The 25,756-nt window shown below is 39.0% G+C and overlaps 2 protein-coding genes across 3 annotated transcripts in view; both read right to left on the reverse strand.

Annotated features, from left to right (window-relative positions):
* Positions 1–3,318: 3,318 nt before the first annotated feature.
* Eato (Engulfment ABC Transporter in the ovary) overlaps positions 3,319–25,756 on the reverse strand; it is a 218,506-nt gene continuing 196,068 nt past the window's right edge. Inside the window, exon 8 of the transcript XR_010518394.1 lies at positions 3,319–3,525. The gene's annotated coding sequence lies outside the window, so the exon portion shown is untranslated. The remainder of the gene's footprint in view (positions 3,526–25,756) is intronic.
* The window catches only part of Gbs-70E (Glycogen binding subunit 70E), a 78,781-nt gene continuing 59,404 nt past the window's right edge, over positions 6,380–25,756 (reverse strand). For both annotated transcript variants that reach the window (XM_065232637.1, XM_065232638.1), the window contains exons 3-5: positions 22,638–22,775; positions 22,269–22,537; positions 6,380–8,182 (exon numbers count right to left, since the gene is read on the reverse strand). In XM_065232637.1, the coding sequence (XP_065088709.1) occupies positions 7,750–8,182; positions 22,269–22,537; positions 22,638–22,775 (840 nt within the window). In that variant the 3' untranslated portion in view covers positions 6,380–7,749. The remainder of the gene's footprint in view (positions 8,183–22,268; positions 22,538–22,637; positions 22,776–25,756) is intronic.

The following is a 25,756-nucleotide window of genomic DNA, read 5'->3' on the forward strand; positions in this document are numbered from 1 at the left end:
CTCGTTTGCAGGGGAAGGATGTTTTCACACGAGTAGGTATTTATCACATTGCCATCTTGCAAATAGGTACACCGAGCTTCTGGTACAAGTTCCTGTTTTTTCCTTGATTTGTATTCCGTACTGAATACCAATGCTACCGACGCCTGGGAGGCAGCTCCCACACCTGGATCCTACCTATCGACCCATCAACTCATTGACCGGAGACAAACGGTTTTACTTCCCTTGATCAGATTTTTATGCCTCAGAAAATCCCGGCGGCGCCGACAGGGAATGAACCCAGGCCTTGTGGGGTGAGAGGTTATATCAACATTAGCAGTTTTACGGCTTTTATCTTGAGGATACCATTTTGTTTCTGGTATTGTTGCCCTGGATTTTTTTTTATTGAAACGACGGTGGTCATTTGCTTTTTTACGACTAATTTTTTCCGACCATAGCGCCTCAGATAGGGTTTAATCCTTTTGTTTGCACCATTATCGAACGACCAGATTTATGGCGACATTTCACTTACGCTTCTGGAAGTGAGGCTGAACGTAAGTGTGAGACGACAGTAGCGCTCGACGCTCGTCCCTTTGCTTGTACGACGCTCAGATTAGCAAGCGGAGAAGTTTAACCGTCATTTGGAGTATTATACCTATATTGGATGTCGCTGGATTTGACTGCTGCTGTTGTTGTACTGTTGGATTGCGATTGCTATTGCTGCTGCGAGCAGTTTTGAGCGGAATTGTTCAGGATGTTGCAGACTGTAACTGAGCCGTTTTGCAATTAGAATGGTTGTTCTTGCGCAATAATATAAAAGAAGAACAGTACAATATGTACTTCATTTTGGCGGTATGTGGACGTAAAGTCTATACCAAATTGAAACCATTGTTTCCGGGAAAAGATTTGAAATCTGAGGAGTTAACGTTGAGAAATTAGCAAAGCGCCATGACACAAAGGACTCAGATGTCATTCATAGTTATAGATTTTGAACTAGACGTAAAGAGCAGTATGAAAAGGCAATAGATTTTGTTCTAGCGGTGAAACAGTTAGCAGTGTAGGAGTGTAATTTTGGTAACTTTAAAGATCGTGCGGTTCGTGATGTTTTAGTTATCGGGGTTCTTGATCGACAATTACAAAAACGATTATTTGGTGGAGACGATCTTACAGCTTCTCAGGCAGAGCGCATAATAGTGAATCAAGAAATTTCTAGCGATAGGACGCGTTATTTAAAAGACGACGATGACAAAAGCGGAAATTCAAGAAAAAAAATCTAATTGCTCGGCTTGGTACTAGGGTTGACCGGTCTCGAGTTAGCTTGGACCGAAGAAACAGAAGCAGAAGTAGAAGCTATAGCAGTGATAGATTGTTTTCAAGAGAAAATGAAGAAATCGTAGGTTCGTGTAGGTTTTTGTACACGGTATTGTAACTAATCTTATATGTGCTTCATTTTGGTTTGGGATATGTGTTTGAACTATGGTTCGGGATTTCCACTGTTGCGTGCTTCTATTGTGACACATCCATACGTAATTTTGTGGGACGACATAGTGGCAACGTGTGAGCGTAGTTGGAGCATATACGCTATATAATTTAAAAATCAGCTAGGAAACTAACTTCAAAGTGGAGCATTTTAGTCACTTGAAGGTGTCACCGGGGACGAACTAATATATAATAAATATGTATAGGTCAAAGTCAAAAACAACTTGAAACACGTTAAATTTTAGATTACAGGCACAAGTGCAGGTACTTAATAAAGCATGGGTATAATTGAGTAGGTAGATTAGAGATTTCAATTATTTATTAAATTAGGCTAATGAGATATCATAATCATCGAATGAACTTAAATAAGAAAATTCAGAAAGTCTAATAACATTGAGTAGATTAACAAAAGAATTAGGATGCGGGGGGTCCGCTTAGGGAGGAAACCTTTAGCCTTTGATGATTGCTTTAAAATATCAATTTGGTATATATGCGAAAGGATTAATCATTGGGAGATGGATATTTCTTTACATTTTGCAGCACAAATCTAGTTCTAAATTTCCTCAAAACCCCCCAACGACCGACCTCTTCAATCTCTTCATTTTCCCATGGCGTGTAAGTGGTCCGCATAGACTATTCAGCCATTACCCTTCCTTTATCCTCGGCTTTGGATTGACTTGCGCTCCCATTGGCCCACCAAACGTTGCAAAATGCTAATGAAAATGAAAAATATACCGATTTTCAGACATCATCTGATAGAGCTTCGTCTGAGCACAACGATATTTTTATCGATCCCGTAGACATTCATCTCGATTTTTAAATCAAGATTTAAATTTTTATTCTGACACTTAGGCTCTGAACCATTTGGTGGATTATTTTAACTTTTGGTTAAAATTTGACAGATGAAAAGTTATCGATTAACCCTGCTATCCGAGCATGGTTATTTCTGACAGACAAGAAGTTAAATTTTGACAACCGTGGCTCGAAAACCGGTCGATCGACAGCACGGGGATTTTCGAACATAGAAAATAACTTTCGAAATGTCACTTTTAACCACGAGTTAAATTTAACTTGGCAAATGGTTCACAGCCTTAATCTATTCGCTCCCATACAAAGTCCCACCAAGGGGCGCTAAGATGGAGATTTTTGATAATGTAATCGTACTTATTTAAAATAGTTCCAGTGTCTCAAAATTGATGAAATTTTGGATTTCGGTGCAGATAATGAATATGTATTTACCACAATACCCATTAACAACCCAATTGTCACCTCAGGTGAGGTGAGTCTCCGTGCAAATCAAATGGAGAGTCATCTCACCGAGGTGACAATAATTGTCACTTCACTAGTAACAGTTAAAGAGACTGAATTGGATAAAGAGGCGACATGTCGACTCTTTATAAATTCAGCTTCTTTAGTAACAGCGAGTCACATCACAGGTCGCGCAGAATAGGCCTATTGGTATTATTAGCGATGATTTTGCAGGATGGAAAAACTGTCCACTTTCCCCTAAACATTCATACAGGGATCCCCCGAATGGTGTGGTGGGTGGTGCCGTTTACCCGGTCTACCCACCGCAATTTCTCGACTCCTTTTCAACAAACTGAGCAAATTTTGATTAGGTGCAGCATTTGATTTCAATAGCGCCTAGATGTAGGCTAGGCATCAGGCATGCAACACGATATGTTATGAATCTGACACGGCCACTGAATCTCACTCATATTCGAGTTGTGTTCACTCAAATTCGCAAAAACGTACAAAGTAAGCATTCTCGAGGGAAACTGGGACTACCCATTTTGACGTAGGATTACGTCACAGACAAACAGACATAACACCCGCAAGTTGTTCATCGAACAAGCATTTAACGGACAATTTAAAAGTATCGTAGTTGGTAGTACCGCCACCTGTGGCGCGCATAGTCAATTCCCTTGCGTTTGACGTTTACACACTACCGCCATCTTTTCAGCGTAGTGCCCACCACAGTGTACTCAACAGATGGCGGTAATGTTTTAGCGACGATGTTTTACAGTGAGAAATGTTCAATGTGTTATGTCTGTTTGTCTGTGATTACGTCTTTAGGCAACATATTGGGGATGCAATTTCAAAATTGACCGTTTTTCGAAAAGTGGTCAGGTGTTGACCACATATAACTCTGTCAATAGCGGATGGATTTTAATTCTAAACAAGCCAATCGATTCGAAATTTTGCTACAAATCTACTTAATTGAACACTTTATTAATTTTCAATAGGTCACTACTGAAAATTGTACAAATGTCCAACTGTTGCAATGGTGATCAAAATTATCACAGAATGCCTGCAAACAGCGCTTTCCCTAACACAGATTTCAAAATCGAATTCCAGCCGGGCTCACTGAATGGTGCTTATTCAATCACCGTGTGTGTGTGGTGCTGTCCGGTCAGTCGTCAGTAGCAGCAGTGCTTTCGACGTGTGGCGTTGAACATTGTACACAACGAAAGGCTCCGAAGAAGGAGGAAGAAGCCTCACAGCTACTGATCGGGATCCATCCTCGTGATTCTCTGTGGGTTACGAATTTTGGGTGACATAATTTATGAAGGGCGCCTTATTACTTTCATACGATATGCCATACAAAACTGTTTGGAAAATACTATAAAATTTGTTTTCCATCGATTTTGTTTTCCGTACTGAGTACCAATGCTACCGACGCCAGGACCTGGACCCTACCTATCGATCCATCAACTGATGATGAACCGGGGACCAACGGCTTTAATTCCCGTGGATCCGAGATTTTTTTCCTTGATTAGTTTTCCGTCGATCTTGTTTTCCGTGCTGAGTACCAATGCTACCAACGGCAGGGAGGCAGCTTCCAGACCTGGACCCTACCTATCGACCCATCGACTCATGAACCGGAAACCAACGGCTTTACTTCCCTTCCGAAGGCGTGATCAGAGATGTTATTCCTCAGAAAATCCCGGCGGTGCCGACTGGGATTGAACCCAGTCCTGCTGGGATTAGAGGTAATCCCGCTTACCACTACACCACCGGCGCCTACTTTTGGGTACAAATAAGGGCCTGTTCATAAACTACGTAGACAGTTTTTTTGGGATTCTTGACCCCCCCCCCCCCTCCCCCTGCGTAGACAATTGTCCATACAAATTTTTTAAAATTTGTATGGGCCGTGGATAATTGTCAACCCCCCCCCCCCCCCCTAAACTGTCTACGTAGTTTATGGACAGCCCCTAACTTACTTTGGGTAGAAATCTAGCGGAAAATTCCATAAGTATTGCACACAAGTTAATGAAAACTACTTTGACCCGCTGAACCTACTTTTGGGTTCCTGCATCGTGCGGAGATGAGTGAAAAGAACTTTCTTTTGGGAACTTTTTTCTTACCGTGTACGTTTTTGTGAATTTGAGTGAACGCAACTCAAATATGAGACACGACATTCATACGACTAATGATGTGCAACAAAACGAGCTGAAATATTTCAACAACTTCACCACCCGACCCACCACGATCGTGTACGGGAAATGTCAAATGAGGTGGTGCGCTGTTCCACATAACAATCAACCAAGCGTCTCCTCTGAATTTGCATTTCCGCTTCGCTTGAAGATACACGGCCAATGAAAGTAACTCATTACGTGAGTCGAATTCGACTCAAAAATGCAAAAAGTGGGGTACGTTCAGACTACAGAGTTATAACATGTTATAGCGCTATCTTGATGGTGGTTTCTGTGTTGCAATTATTTGACAACCGTTATAACATGTTATAACTCTCCAGTCTGGACAGCGTTTTACTCAAGGCTACTCAGTGAATGAGTGAAATTTGTCTCGCTTTTACGGGAAAAACAGCTCGAATATGAGGAAAATTTGACTAAGTCTAGGAATACACGGCGCTTGAGAACGACCCAAATTTGAGTTTAGTTTCCTCATAAATCACATAAAGTGCAGCGATGAGTAAATTTGCCTCATGGGCCTATGTCTCGATTTTTCTCATATTAATGAAGTTTTGTTTTTTGAAAATCGAGGAAAATTAAACTCTACTACTGAACAACCCTACTTTTTGTACTTTTGAGTCGAATTCGACTCAGTTACTGAGTTACTCTGATTGGCCGTGTGCGGCTGTGATACACACTTTTCCGGGATTAAAGAGAGATTTTTTTTATTATAAAATTATTCTTCTTCACTGAGTGTTGCTTCCACGAAAGCTACGCCTATATACATAGCCACTTAGACCATAGGAAATTATAATTAATAATAAAACTAATATCATCAAATTATTTTGCTTTGCTGATTTCCGAAAAATATCTATATATGTTTGTATTTTATTGCTTTTACAACACATACCACAACAGGCTTTCAAAACTATATTTTGCATATATATCTTGTTTGTTGTATTATTATCGCTTCCATTTCTTCATCTTGTATTTTTTTTGTTTTGTTTTTTCATTTGTTGTGTTTGAAACGTGCACGCTCCGGCAGATCAATGTTCCTATCAGTGCGATACAACTATACTACGAATATACCTCCGACGTAAATGTATAACTGTATATATGTGTATAAAGATAGATAAGCGTTTCTATTGTAGACATAAAGTTGTAGTTTTCTCATCATTTGTGTGTAAACTTTAAATTATGTACAGCGAGCAAGAAAAAAGCGCGGTTCTGTTTTTGTAATTTTTTTTTGAGAACCGCTTTTTGTTTGCATCATTGTCTTAGCAATTATTTTGATTAGATTTTTCGATTGTGCTTTGCTTATTTCTTAGTAATTGCAGACCCTCTCTCGGTAGAAAGTACAAGATTCAGCTCACGTAAGCAGTGAATAATTTAGCAACTTGACTATAAATGTACATATGTAAATAGATATATTTGAGCTATTGCAGACAGGTAAGAGGGACCTATCGTTTTCAGAAAGATGAAAGTATTAATATCTACACAAGTTGAGTTGAAAACACAGGTCTGCTTTTTAGTTTGCTGGATGTTTCATATCTCAGGTTGACGGGTTATGAGTTGTTTGTAGTTGGTAATGCGATCCCGGTTGGGTTGTGTTATTGGATCGCATCATTCGACATTTATCAGTTCATATTTTAACTAGTCTTTCACATTACCGTTCGATTGTTTTGAAACCTTCGCTGAGCAGAAAGTTTTTTGCCTTTTCTCATTCACCTACTTTTGTTCTTGTTGTCCTACAATTAGATATGGCCATTGCATCTCTGAGCAGTTTTCATACATTTTATTATCTCCTTAATTCGACAATTAACATTCTTTTTTACGTTTGCATAATAAAAAAAATAAAATAATGGGAGACTTTTCGCTGTGTTGTTGTAAACTCCTGAACCTGTTCATAATCTTTTTTTTTTCCATTTTCATCAATCTTTCTTTCGTTAAAACTCTGACTCTCTCTTTCTATCAATCTCTCTCTCTCTCTCTTTCTCGCATGCAAATTAATGTAATTTGTGGACACAATCAGTCTTTTGGTTTCCATTTTTTCATCTCCCCTGCTCCTACTGCTTCTTTTGCTGCTGCTTTTTCTTCATTTGCTAGTTGAGTTTTATTTTTCATCTGATTTTGATTCATCCCTTTTGTTTTGCTTTAAATTACTAGTTCCTTCCGTTCTCCATTTTTGGCTGTCCCATCTCTGTTCATTCGAAGGTTATGTTATGTTCTCAACTGCAAGCCAGGCTGCTGGTCACAGTAACCATGGTTTCCGCCAACATTACCGAAAGCAAATAAAATAAAATAAAACGAAAAACGGCCACCACGATTGCTTCGATAGTGTATGATGTGTCAAAAAAGAAATAAATAAATAGTACAATTATTGGTAGCGTTGCGCTTTCGGTTTCAGCACAATCCACAATTACCGTTCCAGCATGATATTGGCCATCAGGTAGTATTCGAAAAACCTCCTACTTCTGCCCCATTCCCTTGGGATGCTTGTTTCCCGTTCCAACAATGATCTCCGGTGGGTAGAGGTCTGTCGATTTTCCGTTGTTACAAATATTTCAACAAGAATTGCTACACACAAAATAACTTACACAGATAGATAAAAACGAAGAGCTTGCTATATAGAACCCCATTGAGAGTAGTACGAGACAAAACTGTTTGTTTTATGCTGTATGTATGACCTAATCCCTAACATTTATCAGATACCTCCTGCGTCTGCTGGTTACGGACACTTGCACGAAAATTCACAATAGAAAAAAAAGTAGCAAAGGAAAAACACCCGTGGTTCCTATGGTTACACGGATGCTTGTTATCCGCACGCAATTGCCAGCCTACTAAAAGTGAGCTCTAGTCTGCTACACATTAAAACAGTATATCACACGTGTACGTTTTGGTTCAGCAAGAGGTCCCGTAGGTTGAGTAGGTTGGCTAGTAGATCCTCGCTGTCCTTGCGCTCGTGAACGTAGTACCGACGGCCAGTGTCGCGCGGGTAGCTGACCGTATGGTTGCGGTACAGCTGTTGCTGACGGTTGGCAAACTGATCACCGCACGAGCTACGTCGGATCGGGGAGGAGGAGATGGCGGGTGTGATGGAGGAGGATTTGGTGCTGGGAATTTTCAGAGACTCGGATCGAGTCACCGTCGTTGAGAAAACGTCCGCTGACTGTCTGGAGGGTGCTGACTGTTGGCTGTTGGCGGAGGACTGCAGCGATGGAGCAGCAACGGGTGCTAGCTGCAGGTCCGGGGTCGATGCTCGGGAGTCGGAAGTCTCTGAGTCGTAGTCCTCTTGGGGGGAGTGGTTGTCCGTACTATAATTGGAGAGGAGGAACAAGAACAGAAACGGAAGGGCATTATAAGTGGGGTGCGTTCGATCGGTAAGGTTTGGCGGCGGCTTTGTCTGAGGTCCCAGGTTGGTTTGAGATGAAGTACTGCACAACTGATGTGATCCCAGGTGTAAAGTGCGATTTATTGAATCAAAAGTTGCTTTGTGTTCGGGGGATTAGTATTACGGACTCAACGATAGTCAAAACTTCCGACCCGTTTCCGGACGGCGATGGGAAACGCTGCCTCCAGCATTTCTCAATATCAATAAGCTCAAATGGAGTAAGTTGAGAATCTAGAATTACACCCAGATCATTTACACATGACTCACACATTCGATTTTAGTGCCCAGAATGCGATCGGTTCTTTCTTCTTGATATCGTATCCGTGAGTATCAACGAAGTTCTCTAAAATTCTACTATAGGAAGCTTGCTGAACTTCTTCGAAGGTTCCTGAATTTCCACACATAGCTCAGTTGTATGGACTCAAACAAAACTCTCTGAACTTATTTTATCCTCTGTAAAGTTTCACGAACTCCTGAGATGTTCGGTAAACTTCTACGAAGTTCCTTCAACTTTTAAGATTTTCCATAGCTTATACAAACTACAACTGAATTTCTGCCAAGTTTGCTGAACTTGAACGAATTTCCTATAACACATCTACAAAGTTCCTTTAACTTCTACAACAAAATTATACTTTTACGAACATCCCTGAACTTCTTCCAAGTTCACCAATATATTTTTTCCATGCTATCTTAATTTATCCAATATCTATGAACATCCATGAACTTCTCCAAACTTCCAGTTAAACTCTTAAGTTTTTTTTTAAATAAGTTCTCTGACAAACTGTTATGTTGACCATCGGCCTAATGACCATCGGTTTAATGGCCTTCAGCCTAATGGCTCAGCATCGACCTTCGTAGTAGTTTATCAGAGAACTTATTTAAAAAAAAAGTTCCTCCATAATTGTGGGAAGAGTGCACATCTACAACGACCCTGAAGTTTTACAAAGTTCAATGACGTTATTATTATGAAAACCGTTGATTTCTCCCGAAGAGTAATAATTGATAAGTGTCCATTTTCCGTTTATTACTAATAAGATTCTTTATCAGTTCATGTGTAATTATTCTTCTGTTAGAAAATATTTCAAACTAACTCTTACTTTGAAAATTGTGGTGGCCCTTTCGATGGTTTGTGGCTCTGAAAAAAGCCGGTTTGATGTGGAAATAGTTCAAGATCTCAGGAATGACTATAGCAACCATTATTCAAGGTAATTTTTAACGATCATTTAGCCATGATCGGCATAATAAATTGAGCATTGTGTGTCCGGTGTATGAGCTCATATTTTGACATACGATTGAATTCACGACTCCAAAACACTGTACAATTACAGGAATCCCTGAATAGCGTGGTGGGTGGTACCTTCTATCCAACACAATTTCTCGACTGTCATCCATCCAACTAGGCTTATTTTATTGTATGTGATTGGGTCAACCCTAAACTTGTCACCTACAGAAAATCAGCCCAATTGGCTAGCAAACAGCAGATAAATTGCGGTGGGTGGACGACACCTCCCACCGGGCTTTTCGGGAGATTCTTATAATGGTTCATTATTGCAGTTCCAAAGAAAATTCGGCTTCGGCTTGTTTCGTTTGGGACCAACTACATATGTGATGGCTGTGTTAGAAAAGACACCTTGTGGTCTAAGCATATGTATGGGAAATTATGATGCTACCAATTTTCGTTAAATTTCTTAGCTGTTTAACTATTTTCATTATTTGTACTATATGCCACAAATTTGCTGAATGAAGCCCCCGTCGAATGGCATATTGCATGACATATTTCACATTAATACTTTGGAGAAATATGCGTTCAAAATCTTTCATAATTTCGTTACATGTTCCATTTTCGGTTTTCACAAATTGTACCGCTATATAGAAATCTTTAAAGAATCACCAGCGTTGGCAAACTTGCGGTGGAACTTCTTAATCTCTGGAAAGGCAATATTAATTTCCAAAACATTCTGGAAAAGGCCTAGATCATTCTCTGAAGGTGCCTAGATAATTCTTGAGCGGACCCATTAACTACGCCAATGATAACAACCATCTGCTGCCAATCAGTGAGATTTGAGCTAAATCATCGAAGGAGGCTGCCGCCAACCCCAAGTTTATGTAACGTGGCAATTGCAATGGTATGGTTCAGCTAGATCATCGAAGGCTGCTGACAGTTTGAGCCCTTCCTGTCATGATTCCCGTGATATAAGATGTGGGACACAGCAGTGGTAGCAAGCGGCAAGACAGCTCCTACTTATGAGCAATTTCAGAGTTGCTTTCGAGGCACCTTGGGTAACGGCCCAAGCGCAACGATTTGCCATCTTGATGTCATTTGTCATTTGGGCTGGCTCAGTTTTACCAAGCGGTGGAAACTTACGATTTTAAATTGGCTCACTACTTGACTAGCCTATTGGTCCCAAGCAAACCGATTTACGAACCCCATTCCAGTCTAAATTCTAGTACTGCACTATCTTTGGTTTGATTCGCTATGAAAGTTTGACTGATGAAATGAGGAGTTCGTGGATTTTCCTATGTTTCGAGGGGTGAATCGATTAGCTTGGGACCGAAGATAGTACCAGAGCTGAGCCAAAAAGTTGAGCACGTTATTTCGGGACCTTCTAGTCTTAGAGTTACCTCTGTGATAAATAAAATCAAAACAAACATTGTGTAGTACTAGAATTTCTACTAGAATGGGGTACGTTAATCGTTTGCTTGGGACCAATGGGCTAGTCAAGTAGTGAGCCAATTTAAAATCGTTAGTTTCGTATTGATTGTTGGTAAAACTGTCCATGCGACACCTAGTTTTCAGATTTGCAATTACAAAACTGATGATGTACAAAAAAATATTCCATACGATTTGACAGGTAGCAAAACGTCATTATCATTTTCACATCATTTCCATATGCTGTTCGACCGCAACGTAAATTCATCAATCGAAAATACAATCATTTTTAACAATCGACACGTGAGACACACGGAAGCGAATCTTCGCACGAACCCGAAAAGTTAGTCGATTGTTAACTCCAACCGGAAGGAATCCGGGTTGCCAAAAAGCACTTGCAAAACAGTAACAGCAGCTACAATAACCAATCGGCACAGAGAAGCCCTTTGAAAGCTTTCCCAGTATCGTTTGAGCCGTTTTCTGTACAAAGTCTGGAATTAAACGATGTGAGCAATTCTCGTGTCACTTTTCAAATAGACCAATCTACATTGATCGATTTTCTTCATCGACTCTCTCTTTCGTAAATAACTCGGCTACAAATACGTTTCCTGCCATCTTTGTTGTGTTAGATACTAGATTGTTGCTTTTTCCATCAATCTCTGTGTCGAAAATACCCGGAAATATCTTAACACGGCCGTGGTGATTCAAAGAGAAAGCCAATGAAGAGAATCGATGAATGTAGAAAGGACCTATTGAAAAGTGACCACTCCTTTCTTATACTAGACCCTCTCTAGTTGGAATCTAAGATGAAGAGGTGACAATTGGCTTCTTCCTCTTTTATTTCTATCTCTATCTCTATCTTACGCACATGAAATCGGCCATTCAGGAGCTGGTTCACGTTTGACAGAAAAGTGGTTAATTTTCGCCCCCGTATTGTCACCTCTTCTCTTAGGTTGGAATGGATGTGCAGCTGTCAAACTGTACATCCCACTAGATAATTTCCTACACGGTGTTTCGCGAAAACCCATTAATGGGTATAAAAATACCCATTTCCGCTAAAAGTGCCCCTCCTCATTTAATGGGTAAACTATGGTTTACTCATAAATGGGTAAATGGGTGGTCTGTCAATAAATGGGTGTTTTTTCACCCATTTTCTTATATTGTGTTTACCGTAAAATGGGTGAAAAAATACCCATTTTTACAAATGGAGGATGCAAGCGATCGTTGATGTAAAAATGTGTTTAAAACATTGAAAATAAATGCAGGTGTTCCGATCAAATTTTTCACGAAACATTATAATACAAATTATCCATTGTATTGACTTATCCGTAAGCCTCTCCAACGTTTTGGGTTCTAACATTTTCCGGAGATCGTTGCTGCGGACAGTAACTGTTTGCATCGAGGTTTGCATTCCCAATGAGCCGGTGACGGAAATGAGACGTTAAAATTTCGAAGTGTTTTTTCACCCATTAATGGGTAAAAAATATACCCATTATTCAACCGTGAACTGATTCTTTAAATGGGTATTTTTTCACCCATTTTATGATTTCAAAATTCCCCCATTTTTTGACAGCTGCATACATGGTTTGAAAATGGGTATTTTTTTTACCCATTAATGGGTTTTCACGAAACACCGTGTAGTACAATCATCATTCACTCGTTGGGAATTTTCTCGTTTGATTACAGCTTGATTATTAACTCCAAAATAGGAGCCTGTGCAAAAAATGGTAAAGATTTATTGAAGAATCAAAGTGACGATTGTCTCATAGATGGCGAGTGGGTGAAAATAGTAATGCCGTTTTGCTACCTGTCAAATCGTATGGAATAATTTTTAGTGCATCTTCATTTTTGTAATTGCGGATCTAAAAACTAGGTGTCGCATGACCAGTTTTGGCTTTGCTTTGATTCGCCAATTAAGGTTTAGAGGCCGCGTAAATGCTTTGAAGTTTGTATGAAGAGTGGAGATTATGGCGAATTACCATGGGAAATTTTTGAATTTCACTAAAATCGCTCTATCTTTGGTCCAACGATAAACAAGCAGTCGTTATTGTGATGAAAGAGGCATTGTCAGCCACTAAAATCAACTATCAGTTTTCCATATTATGTATTTTTTCACATTTTTATCTTTCTTGAATTGCTATAAAACTGACAACCGCAACAACAACAGTTATTATCATAACAGCCACAAATTCAAAATTTACAGCATTTAGACAACTACAACCAAAGTTAGAGGAATATTTGTGAAATTTAAACTTCTTCCATATGGTTATTTAGTAATCCTTATACAAACTTCAAACCATTTCTAGATAGAGCTGGAATTAGGGCCTAACAGCTTTTGTAAACAATGACTTCTATCAATGATTTCTAGAAATTCGAGGCTCGCCCACGCAAACCAACATCCTCAGCAGGTAGGGAAAGACTTTCCCTATCCGATGGTTATGTTGGTCTGCGTGAGCGTGCCTTGAGTTCCTAGAAATCATCGATAGAAGTCATTGTTTACAAAAGCTGTTACGCCCTAATTCCAGCTTTATCTAGATTTGCGCGACCTCTAGACCTTCATCAATCTTTACCATTTTTTGCACTGACTCATATTTTGGGGTTAAGAATCAAACTGGCCTATAAGATTGGAAATACTTTTTTTTTCAAAATGAAGCACACTAGTTGCTCGTTATGGTACATCTTGGCAGGGAGTTCACTATTTGGGTGTAAAGTACTCTAGTAAAAGTATGGACGACTGTCACCACAAAACTGAAAAAAAGTTGTTCCAATCAAGAAAAGTAGTGCATTTTGACGGTTCTATTGGATCAACTTTTGACAGACGTCCATACTTTTATTTAGAGGACTTTAGTTGAGTGATGTCTTAAACCCAGTTATCCGTAAACAAACTTCTGAGTGATTTGTGATTTGGGCGTAATTGCATTTGTAAACAAACACGTCAATCGACGATTTTTCCTGAACTAAAGCCTAATCTCGAAATTTAATAACACTATCAGGTAAACTAATGATTTCTCTATCATTTGGAATAGTTTGTTGACGAGAATGAACTTTTATTCACAAGAAATCGGCGATTAACGTGTTTGTTTACAAAAGCAAATACGCCCAATCTTAAATCATCACCGCATTGTACCAAAATAACCTTTCATTATCGATAGTTGGAAAAGATCTGTTTTGCATGACAGGTTGAAAACTACAAAACGGTTAAGACTATCGAATAACGTAGATGGTTAAGTCACCGACAAACCGACATGAATGATCATACAAAGTATCATCAAATTTCTGATCAAAGCACAAAAATGACATCTGCCGCCGTGTTCGCGAAAAATGTGTATCCTAGCCACGAACGCACATACTAAATGTATGAGTTGGTTCGTGTCTAATCTATTCCGGGCCAAATTATTTTTATCTAGATAACAAATTTCTATGGTTTTGACAGATGGGATCTCTGCACATTTGAATCCGCCGTTAGTTTTAGTTTCATGTCGGTTTGTCGGTGGTTAAGTCCCAACCAGCGAATGATGGCTGTATCAGCAATGAAACGTCAAGCTTCTGACGGACAACTTCTAACGATCGAAAGATGACTGTACACTGAAACAAGGATCATAGTTAGGAGTACTATTTTGCAGAAAACACTACGCTTATTACGCTGTTGATCACCATTAAATCTACTATGATTTCAGTATAGTTGACTATGAATGTTAACAAATTTACTATGATTCTGGCAAAACCACTATGCTTGCTCAAAATGCATAGTATTTTTGATAGAAATAATAGTAAAATTAAATGACATTGTTTTCTGCAAAAATCTATTGGTGAGATTATTTAATTTAAACCATCAATGTAGTATTTTTTCCAATGGATTTTGTTTCAGTTTAGGAAGATAACGATTCCGTCAATCGTGTCCTTAACTATAGTTAAGGACACGATTGACAGAATTCTTTTTCCATACATCTGGAGATCTCCTTGAAGTACAAAGTTGAAATTGAATCTACATGTTTGCACGTTTTATTTTCGGATTTGTATGACTTCTGAATAGAGAGATTAGTACCAGTGACAACTCGAAGCGGAGAGATTGTCTAAAAAGTGTAAAACCACGGCGCATTACGGTAGACACATGGACACATTCCTTCACCAATACATTGCGGGGGTACTTACTTTGAAGTCTTCACTGTCATGTTTTTTTTGTTGGCGCTATGGTCACCTTTCTTCATGGTATTCTGCAAGTCGTACTGGAAAGCACCATGACTTGCGGAAACTACGTTTTCAATTCGAAAGTTCATTTAACCGAAAATTATTCGGTCGGAGTTGTTCTCTCAGCTAGGCGCGGCCAAGAGAACAACTTCGACAACGCTAAACATCCACTTTAAAAAAAAATTGTGGGAAAAGCATATGTACTGCATATACACTCAAAATAATCGACACGTTGTTTCCGAGTGAAACACTTTCAGAGCCAGTAATAAGTACTTGAAATTCTCGAACGATTTTTGTATCTGTGTGAATATTCAAGTAAAATCCACTGGATACGTAATTTTCACCAGATTTTTTTTTACAAAAGCGAATGTCAATTACGTGTATACTACCGGTAGATGTATAACTGTTGCATGTTCTTTGGAACAGTTATGCGTCCACACGGTAACAGGAAACAGTTCAAAGTCAGATAAAATTTCACGCAGAAATAACGTGAGGATTTTATTTTGAGTGTAGGTAATTTTACCAGGCACAAACACACAAAAAGCAACTGAACACATTCCTTAATGACAATCAGCCACGCTGGAAAGCTATCATTTGCATTTGTAGATTCGCACGTTCTGCCGCGGGGCATCCATTGCTTATTTTTATGGTGCCGCCTAAGTAAGCTCATGTTTAAAGTTTAGGATTTGATAAGCCTTCAGTGGCTCAAACTTTCATTGAGAGAATTTCGAATAATTTCATCCCGAAAATTGTTATGAATTTTGGAATAAGGATTGTTTCATTAATTTAACGGACTTTTAACCAAAGACAACAGAAAAACCTAAAGCAACAATTTACTTAGAACACCCAGATTAACCTATTGATAAGTGTGGTGTGTCTTTCTCAAACCCTGCATATCTCGATACCTTGTTATTTACGAAGTATTTTTTTTATTTTTAATTCTTTGTCTGGCTGATCAGCACCAAAAACGTTATTTTCTCCTGGTCGGTAATAGGTTAATCTAGGTTTTCTAAATGAATTGTTGTTCTAAGTTTTTCTGTTGCCTTTGGCTCTAAATCCGTTAAATTATTTCTAAAATTTGATCAATACTTTCTCTTTTCATCAAGAGGAGCCGGTTGGCATATGACGCAATAAAACATTCCTGGCCAAGTAGCAAATGCAAATTGAATTTCGGACTCGACCTTCTCCAATTTTCATGAAATTTTCCATAACTGTTTGTTATGGGCAATCATTCATATTTGAGCTTAAATTCAGCCATTTTGAAAATAACAAAGAACTTCAGAATGACGTATTGGATATTTTTCAACAAATCATTACTCGAAAACGTCACTTCCAATCGAAATGACGTCTGAGACAAAGCCGTGTTTTATAATAATAGAATTAAAAAAAATATATAAAGAGGATAATTTGTTGTTAAAGTTTTAATTTTTTTTTAGATTTTAAAGTCAAAATTGATTCAATTTTTTACCGTGTATATTTTTCCTGAAAAAAAAAATCGATTGGAAGTGACGTTTTCGAGTTATGATTTGTTGAAAAATCTCGAATATGCTATTTGGAAGTTTTGTCAAGGCCGGTCACTCCGCACAGTGTGCCAAAAATACAGTTGGGCACTCCCATTGGCATTGTTTGGCACCGATGGTTAAAAATGTTCATGCTTTTTAAAGTAACTGGCAACACTGTAGTATATCTGCGCGTGCGCTGTGCATGTGTCAAAACTGCGGAAACCAATTGAGCAAATCACGACCAACAACAGAAAAGAGCACATCAGCTATTGCGAACAAAACTTCGGAAACCGTTTTCTCGTGACTCAAGGCTCACCTACTCAAACCAACACCATCTTTGGGTTGAAGAAATTTTCCCTCATCCGCTGGTAATTTGCGTTTGATTGGCGAGAAAAGAATAATCAACTTTTTGTTTATAAAAGTTGATAGTACCTTTTCAATTGTTGGTGTACAATATATTTAACTGATTCCGCTTTTTGATAGATCTAAATTCTATACGCCAGACTCTAAATATAGCGACTATACTGGGTGGTGGTGAGAGTAGCATAATCAGCGAACACGATTGCATCGGGAATCGCCTTTGGCAGCAGTTTGTGAATGCATCCACCTGCTCTTCGGTGAAGAAGCAGGAACATTTTCGTCACACTCTCAACTTAACCGTTTCGTCCCGTTTCTTTTCGGCCGGTTGGTACATAAGCTTGACCACCTCGGTAGTTAGCATCGATAGTGGGAGTCCGTTCCACCGTTGTAGATTTCGAATGCCATCAGATGCGTTTCGATGATGTCTTTGCCGTGCTCGTCATCCAGCGGACGGAGAAACTCGATCACGTTCTTGAGGGGATCCTCCGGTTTGGCCAGCTTTTCCAGCTGGGGTGACTTTGGAGCATCGTTAGGTTGGGATAGGATTCCACACAACCACAACCACAACAACTCAGCGACTGAATTCAATTGACTCAGAACATTTTCGTTCCATACGAAATTTACTTATATTTGGGAAAACCTGCAGGAACTCATAGCTAATGAGTAACTGCTGGTTTTCCCAAACATGAGTAAATTTCAAATGGAAAGAAAATGCTCTGAGTCAATTGAATTCAGCCGCTGAGTTGTTGTGGTTGACCGTGCACTGCTTGTTTCTTTAAAACAAAATATGTGAACTGTCAAATTTAACGGGTTTCCAAACATACTATTATATAAGGAAACTAATTCAACCTGATGAACGACACTCTCGGCACTGCCGGCACAGCTGCGTTGTTGTTTTGCGATATTCGAAATGGCCGAAGTTTAGCTCAGATGTGAATGATTTACCATAACAAACAAGTATGCACAGTTTCGTGCATATTGCTAAAGATCGCATCAGACCGATTCGTCATTTGGCGTGGAACTGTTCTATATCACCATAGGCTAACACTAATACCAAATGGCCCCGAAGAAACATGCTCAGTCATTTGGCTCATGAAGGCAAGACTTTCGGTCCCAAGCTAATTAAAGCACCCCTCGAAACGTAGGAAATCCACGAACCCCTCATTAAACTCTGTCAAATTTATAACTCGAATCAAAACAAACGCAAACTTTGACAGATTCTAGTACGAGAATAGGGTACGCTAAGAGATGTATATACTTGGGACCAATTGGCTAGTCAAGTAATGAGTCAATTTAAAATCGTTAGTTTCTTATTGATTGTTGGTATCACTGCATTGTATTCTCTTGACCTGGGATCGAAAATAAAAAAAATAAGATAAAACAAAAATTTGCATTTAATGCCAGCGCTTTGAAAGGCGCAATCATGAAAAAACAAAATGTATCTGACAGCTGAATAGTACTACAAAACTCGATACTGGAAGTGGGTACCCATAGAGTACGCGCCGGGTAAAGCAGGTGCATAAGAACGCCTATCAATGGTTGTTGGGTTCTGCCCTGACCGGCGATTTGCGACCTCTGTGCACCTGAACTCCGATTCTTATCTCCACGCGGTGCCCGGTGGGATTGCTGGCGGTGATATTTGCCGTAAGTAATGCGAACAAGAACGGGGGATCATCGTCGTCACTAATGCACTATTGTTTATAAGTCGCTAGTGTCAGTGATGACGATGACAGAGCAAAAAGGTTATAGCCAACTCTATGTAAGTAGCCCGTGATTATCGCTACCTGGGGATGCTAATCGGCTTGGTGCTGGTTGCGATTTGGCCATTTTGAATGAAATATACACACTTAGAAAAATTCATGTAAATTTAGGTGCTCTGAGACTGACATATACGAGCGTCAATTTTGACATAAAATTAAGTCATATTGGACGCAAAATTCAGCTCGATCAAACCTACTTATCGTCGGGTAACAAACTTTCAGTCTCGGAGCACTTAATTTTACATGACATGTTTGTTTACGTCTCATCCTTTATGTCAAAGATAGATTCCGTCACGTGTAAAATTAGGTATTTCTAAGTGTGTATCCACCTCTTCAAGGTGGTTTGTTTAAAGAGACGTTAATAGATGGAAGCATGGAAGCATGGAGTACGCGAGTAATGAGAGTTACAATACTTCAATATCTAGAATCGAACATTCTAGAAGTATCGGTTGACTGTTCCGAAAGGGCACCAACATCTGCTATGAGTCACACGTTTATGTTTAGCTTGTTATGAAAAAAATGAAGGTCAACATATTTCCAAGGCGAAATGATTCATCACATTACATTACATAGATGAAAATTTCAAAAGGTCCTATTTGCATTGATTGATTCTTTGAATCTACTTTCTCTTCCGTGAATAACACAACTGCAAAAACATTCCTTGCTTTGTTTGATGTTTTGTGCTTTAGGGGAGCCGGAACAACTGAATACTTTTGCTTTTGTCACAGTGCATTCAAATCTGGAAAGTAGGGGGGGGGGGGATAAATTTAAAAAATATGGAATAGTTCGACCATTTTTAAATCTTGTAAATTTTAGGATTTTATATTTTTTAAGATACTGAGGTTTGGATAGATACTGAATCTTGGACATTTCAATATTCTAAAGAAAATTTGGATTGCGAATAGAATTCCAGGTGAATTTTAAGGAGAAGTTAACAGTCTTCAGAAGGAATTCTTAAGCGAATATTTAGCCAATTCTGAAGATAAATTAAGGAAAACTATGCAGAAATCTAAAGGAATCGAACTCTGAAGATAGCTCTAAAGAAATTTTGGAGAGGAAAGACATGTTTAGGAGAGTTTCAAGGAATTTCAGGAGCCAATTCAAAGGAGTATTCTGTGGGGATTCTAAGTTCCAAATGAACTTGAAAGAGTGTTTCAAGAAGATCCTGAAGTGAATTTAATAGATTTTTTTGTAATTTATTCAAAGGTGATGTTGGTCAGAATTTCTAGGAAAATTTAAAGAGTTTTCCAAAATAATTCTAAGTAAGATTTCAGGACGAATTGAAGTTTGTCATGTCTACTCTTAAGGTCTTGCAGGTATCCATAGGGTTTGTTCCGGCTTAACTTCTTGCATCAAACTATGTGGCAAAAGTAGCCAAAAATGTGTATGCGTAACGATGGTTTTTGATAGCCAGAGAATCGATCGAAGCAGATAGGACCTTTTGAAATGTTTATCTAGATTGCGAAAAAAAAGTGCCACTTATGCTTAATAACACCTCAGCGATAAAGTAATTTCCTGGCACTTCCCTAGCTAATACATATTGGACAATAATTGTCAATTATTGTGTGACGGAAGAGTCCTATCGCTCACCGGCCGGTGTCATATAGCGACATGGCTAGCATCGATAGCGCAGAGTCAATCAGGCAAACGAAGGCACAACAAGAACAGGAAATTATGTCTGCCACCTCATCCTCAGGTATTGTCCCCACACCACGCAACGTACTTACTTCGATCGAGTTTGAAGCACAGAGCGCAGGCGGAAACCTGTTTCTCATTATGCAACGGGGCACCCATCAGTTATATACAATCAAGGCAGGCGTCGACCGTGAGTTACGAGCACTTGATCGAATTTTCCAGACCGCTTCGATATGGAGCTGCTTCCAAATGCCTATTTTTTTTACAAAGTTTGATCTGTTACGGCGGGAGCGAGCAGCCGTGATGCAATCTCTGGATGAAATTGATCACTGCTACGCCGGTGCAGCGGCGTGACGGTGATCTTAGGTTGGGCAAATTAGAACCAGTGTCAGATATAGGAGTAGAGCAACAGCTCTCTGGTTGAATGACTTGAGGAAGTAGAAACCGGTTGTCAATCAGCCTGCTAGCGCGATTAGTCACCGAAAAACGGTTAACCGTTAGAGAGCAGTTCGTCGTATTACTGCTGCGTGTGCCCGCCTGCAGGCACACTTGTTGGTTGAGCGCAGTGATTGTAAATTACCCAGGTCGTGAATATACGCCCAATGCTAATAGCGACCGATTCGTAAACATCGTGCATGTGTATGCATTCACGAGATGGGTCACGAGACTAGAGCAACGTTTGTAGTATGTATAGTATGGGGTGTAAATACGATAAACAATGATCTCAGTATGGGAAGGAAGTAGGTACGATGCCCGCGAATGACCTGGCAAGGTCGCGCAAGGTGCTGTTGCTCAACAGCAACCATCCTGATCATGATGGGTTTCCTTTTTTTTTACACCGAAGGAGAAGCACTTTTGATTCAATAAAATCACACTGTCATCGTCATGGCTTACTATACTGCTACTTAGGTTCTACTGCGGATGTTGCACCGATCACTGTTGTGATCTTCCAGCATTTTGTTTTGTTCTTAGCGATTAATCAATAAGCAAGCGTTGTTAGTAAGGGGTTAGTAGCTTTCTATCGCACATAAACACATGAATGTAAACAATGGATACTCGCAAAAAAACTGTAAAAAAATTGGCAAAATTTCATCACGCTGTTATCGTAAAACTCGGCCAATTTTTAGGTTAAGTGTGTCGTTTGCAAACGAGTTTCCCTACCTAATAAGACCATCATCGCCGGGAGGGACAGTTGTTTGTGGTTAGTGGAGGGCAGTATTAGTACACCACTTTGAACGCTCACAAATGGGTGTCATTTTTTGTCTACTATGCTGATAAAACCAAATCCGGAGTGGGAATGCGTACACAGAGAAAAATACTACGAAAATTACACAGGTGAAAAATGGTAGAAAAGAGTGCGTTTGTGTGTCTATAGCTACCAAGAGCTTGAAGGTTACCTTGTTCTGGTCAGTGGGGGGCGGTGCTGTCATTCTGCGACTACACTGCCTCTCGCGATCAGTGATGATGAGTTTGTCTTGACATAGAAGAGGAAGGTTGATCTGCCTACTAAGCCTAGATATTGAGATTGGTTTTGCTCGATTTTTGTTTGTTTGTTTGTTTGTTTGGTGGATCCCTCTTGCAAGTACCGTTTTTGTACACACTTAACACTTGTTACATTGATTTGTTTTGTTTTGATGCAGTATCGCGTAATATGCCAACCAAAAAGGTGCTGTTTTTTTTTGTAAAATTTGTAAAATTTGGCATTAAGATTTGCTTTTTGATTGTTTGTTTTGTTTTGGTACAAGCGATCAGACACATGTTCGATATGCTTCCGTTGATAGGTTCTATACTGAAGGTGACGCGCTTGTGGTGTCCGTCGCTTGTTCCCCTGGATCTCATATGTAGCTAGCGTATAGCATTTGATCGAATGTGATTGTTTTTTTTTTTTGTTTTTTTTTTTTCAAGAAAAATTACCAATATGGTCCATCATGGGCCTCCGGGTGCATGTGACGCCACGTGTCCAGATCGACCGTTGGGTCCACATACTGAGAACTACTATAGGCACTTAAACTGGAACATTGCTCATTGATGGTTGTGGTGGTGGTGTTTGTACTATTGGGAGAGGTGCTGTTGTTGCTGTTACTAGTATTATTACTGTTACTACTACTATAGGTATGCGAGGGGAAGAATATGCTGGAGTCCTGACGGGGCATGACGCGGTTCGTGAGCGAATAGTTGCGACCCTGAAAGTGTTGTGAGAGAGGGAGAGAGAGTGAAAACCATAACATTTTACAAATTTATGGCAACGCAATAGATGCGAAGAGAGAGAGAGAGAGCACTTACATCATAATTATCCCAGAACTCGCCGGCTTCACATTTGTAGCAAACGCAGAACTCAATCCGTCTGGACTTAGGAGGAAGAGTTAGCTTGAAGGAGAAGGTGTCGTATACCATGTAGGCGGACGCCAAACCGCTGCCAACCTGTTTTTATTTTATTTTTTTGTGTGGAAGGGAAGAAATAGAGAAAGATAAATAGTATCGATCAATTGCGTTTCTAACAATTTACAGGTTATGTAATAAGAAGGACACATGGTCGTGGAGCAAGATTCATTGCTGGCACGCAATGGAAGATAGATGTGTGTTGTTCGACAATGAAAGAAACCTTCAAATTGGGTTAATACAATACTCGATTTGTTTGTTCAGCTTGCTTTTACGGCAGTGAGTAATTAACACGAATTAGCATTGCTACAAATAGACATCGAATGACCGCAGTTTTCGATCAGCACAGGTACAATGTGTTCGTTTTCCGTTAAAGCATAATTCTCAAGGAATCAAGTAATAATCTTGGGATTCTCTCTAGCATTACCTTAAGCTGTTTCCTTGTGGAATCCTTTATCTTATCACACTTCGCAACTTAAAGAGCACACATTCCAAGTAACATTGCATGTTTTATCGAGGTTGCTACGAGTATAAATCATGGTCTTCAAAACCCTCATAAAACCAAAATTGTGACTTGGGATCTCTAGATTTACGAGGTTTACAGAACTGTGCATTTTTTAGAAATTGCTTGCTTCGTCACAGCAAACAACAAGTAGGGTAGATGTACCAGTTATGGATATACGTTCCTATTATGGTGTGATCCACTTAAAAAGAAACATATAGTCATAACTAATAACACCTACCCATTTACAAAAACCTTAATATTATGACTTGTAAAATTGAGAAATGTAATGCAAAAAAGGACGCTACAGGGAATCATCTTAAAACTTTAGGAATTTGCTAGATTGAATTTGAAAATGAAAAAAAAAAAATATAAAATTGGCCATAGTAGGGTTACGGTATGTAATGTGGGTCTAGTCCTTTCATTCGGCCTATCACGCAAATAAATAATTAATTAAGGAATATTACACAAAAAATAAGGAAAATATTGATCACTGATGGTTGATAAATGTGTACCACACACAAATCAATTTATATCACAACATTTCAATACATTTTCAGCTCTCGTAAGTAATAAAACTGGTTGAGAATATCACAATGTTCGGAGTTTTTAGCCGCCATGACTTATAAGGTTAAGATGGGAAGGTTGACTGACGATCATCAAATGGCCTGATTATGGCATTTATTGATTGGAATTACCTGATAATACACACTAGACGTAAAACTTACAGTTGCTGTTTGAATATTTTATGTTTATTTTAATTGTTTAACAACGTTTTCACAAGTAAAACATGGACCCAACTTTAGGGACACATTTCTTTTCTATGTTCCTAACTATGGCCCATGAAATTCATTTGACAGCATATAGCAATAAGAGTAACGTCAACAATGTTGTTTTGCATTTGGATGATAAGGAACGAACAGGAAGGGAGATTTTTTCTGCCAAACCTGTATAATGAACATCACAATGTTCTGATTTAGATATTCTGCGGTCAAAAGACGATAAGCGAAATTTTTAATTTTTAATTTTTAAATTGAGTGATTTAATGTAGTTTTCGTAAAATTTTCTCTAAGAAATGTTTTGAGGAATGAAGAGCATTAAGTTAACAGTGATAGTGATAAAAAAAAATACATCAGAAAACGTTACCAAGAGCGTTTTTTTGAGGATCAAACAAGATAGGACGAAGTTGCATCCATAAATAGACCCAATTTGGGGACAATAGACCCATATTACATACATTTCCCTCGTGAGTTATTGTCTTAAAAAAAGTAAGTTTTTCAACTTTTCGTGGTTTCTGATAGCAAACGACATGATAAGCATATCTAAGCATACCATTTAGCAGTAGAATATCGTTTGCAGGTAAATTCATTGATGAGTTATGATTAAAAACGTAATCGATGGCTGCATATTAGACCGAGGTTAGGGACGTATACCCTACCTATACGTCAGTTTGGAACTTTTTTCAGATTCAGATTGAAATATTGGAATATACTTTTGGGGCGTTCGGGCAAAATTGATAAAAATGAGAATGTCACTAAGCGATACTTTGAGAATATTGTTATGTGTGGTAGAAAATACACGTTTTAATTCAATCGTTAAGTGCTCTTTTAAGGGACATGCAAAATTCAATATTCCAGTAGTTCATTTTGGACTGGAGGGAAAGGGGTGCATCCGTTTCCCTCCAAGCGATTGTGCAAAATATTCTTTTCACTATCTGCTTTCTTCGCATTTACTGAAAACGGATTTTCCAAGTAATTACGAAAATCGGTGACAGAATTGAAATTTTGCATCAACAATTACACATTTTTCAACTGGGCGAGCTTGGAATTGAACCCACGATCTTCTGCTCACATAGCAGACACCCAACGCACTAAACCACCAAACACGTTTAAATTGGAAGTGGGCTGTTCATCAAAAACAGTCTTTATGTTGTAGTGCAATATAGGCACTATACCAACCGGTGAACACTCATGTTTATTTCAGTTACCGTGTGGACGTAATTTGTGATGAGCCCCGGTCCCTTTCAAATTGTATCATTATTTATGTACGGTCCATATATTTGAAATGACGTTTCACATTCATCTAGTGATGGCCGATTTTCATTCGAATTATCGATTAATCGATTAACGAACCGAAAAGTAAAATATTTGCAATCGGTTATATCATGCCGATATAAGCATTAACTTCTCCAGAGGATCATCACCGATCGTTTCAAACATGTTCTGCACTCTCATTGGTGGAAAAATGGCAGCACAGCGAACAAAAAAAAAATCTATTATTTGTTAATCGAGTAATTAAAAAATGGGACTCCTCTGATTTTGGTGTGTTTGTTTTGATAAAAATGAGCGCAAAATTTCATCTCTACCGAGGGGGCAGCAAAACCACAAAATTACCTTGAATACGAGGGGTATTCAATGGATGAAAGGGACCGTGAAAGAGGACACTAAAATAGAAAGTTTTTCTTCCGACAGTTTCATCTTAGTATTCATCTTTGACTATACACCAATGCACAGTGGTCCAG

The sequence above is a fragment of the Ochlerotatus camptorhynchus genome, unplaced genomic scaffold (genome assembly GCF_037179485.1).
Source record: "Ochlerotatus camptorhynchus isolate MF236.1 unplaced genomic scaffold, CSIRO-AGI_Acam_v1.1 ptg000370l, whole genome shotgun sequence".
NCBI classification, from domain to species: domain Eukaryota; kingdom Metazoa; phylum Arthropoda; class Insecta; order Diptera; family Culicidae; genus Ochlerotatus; species Ochlerotatus camptorhynchus.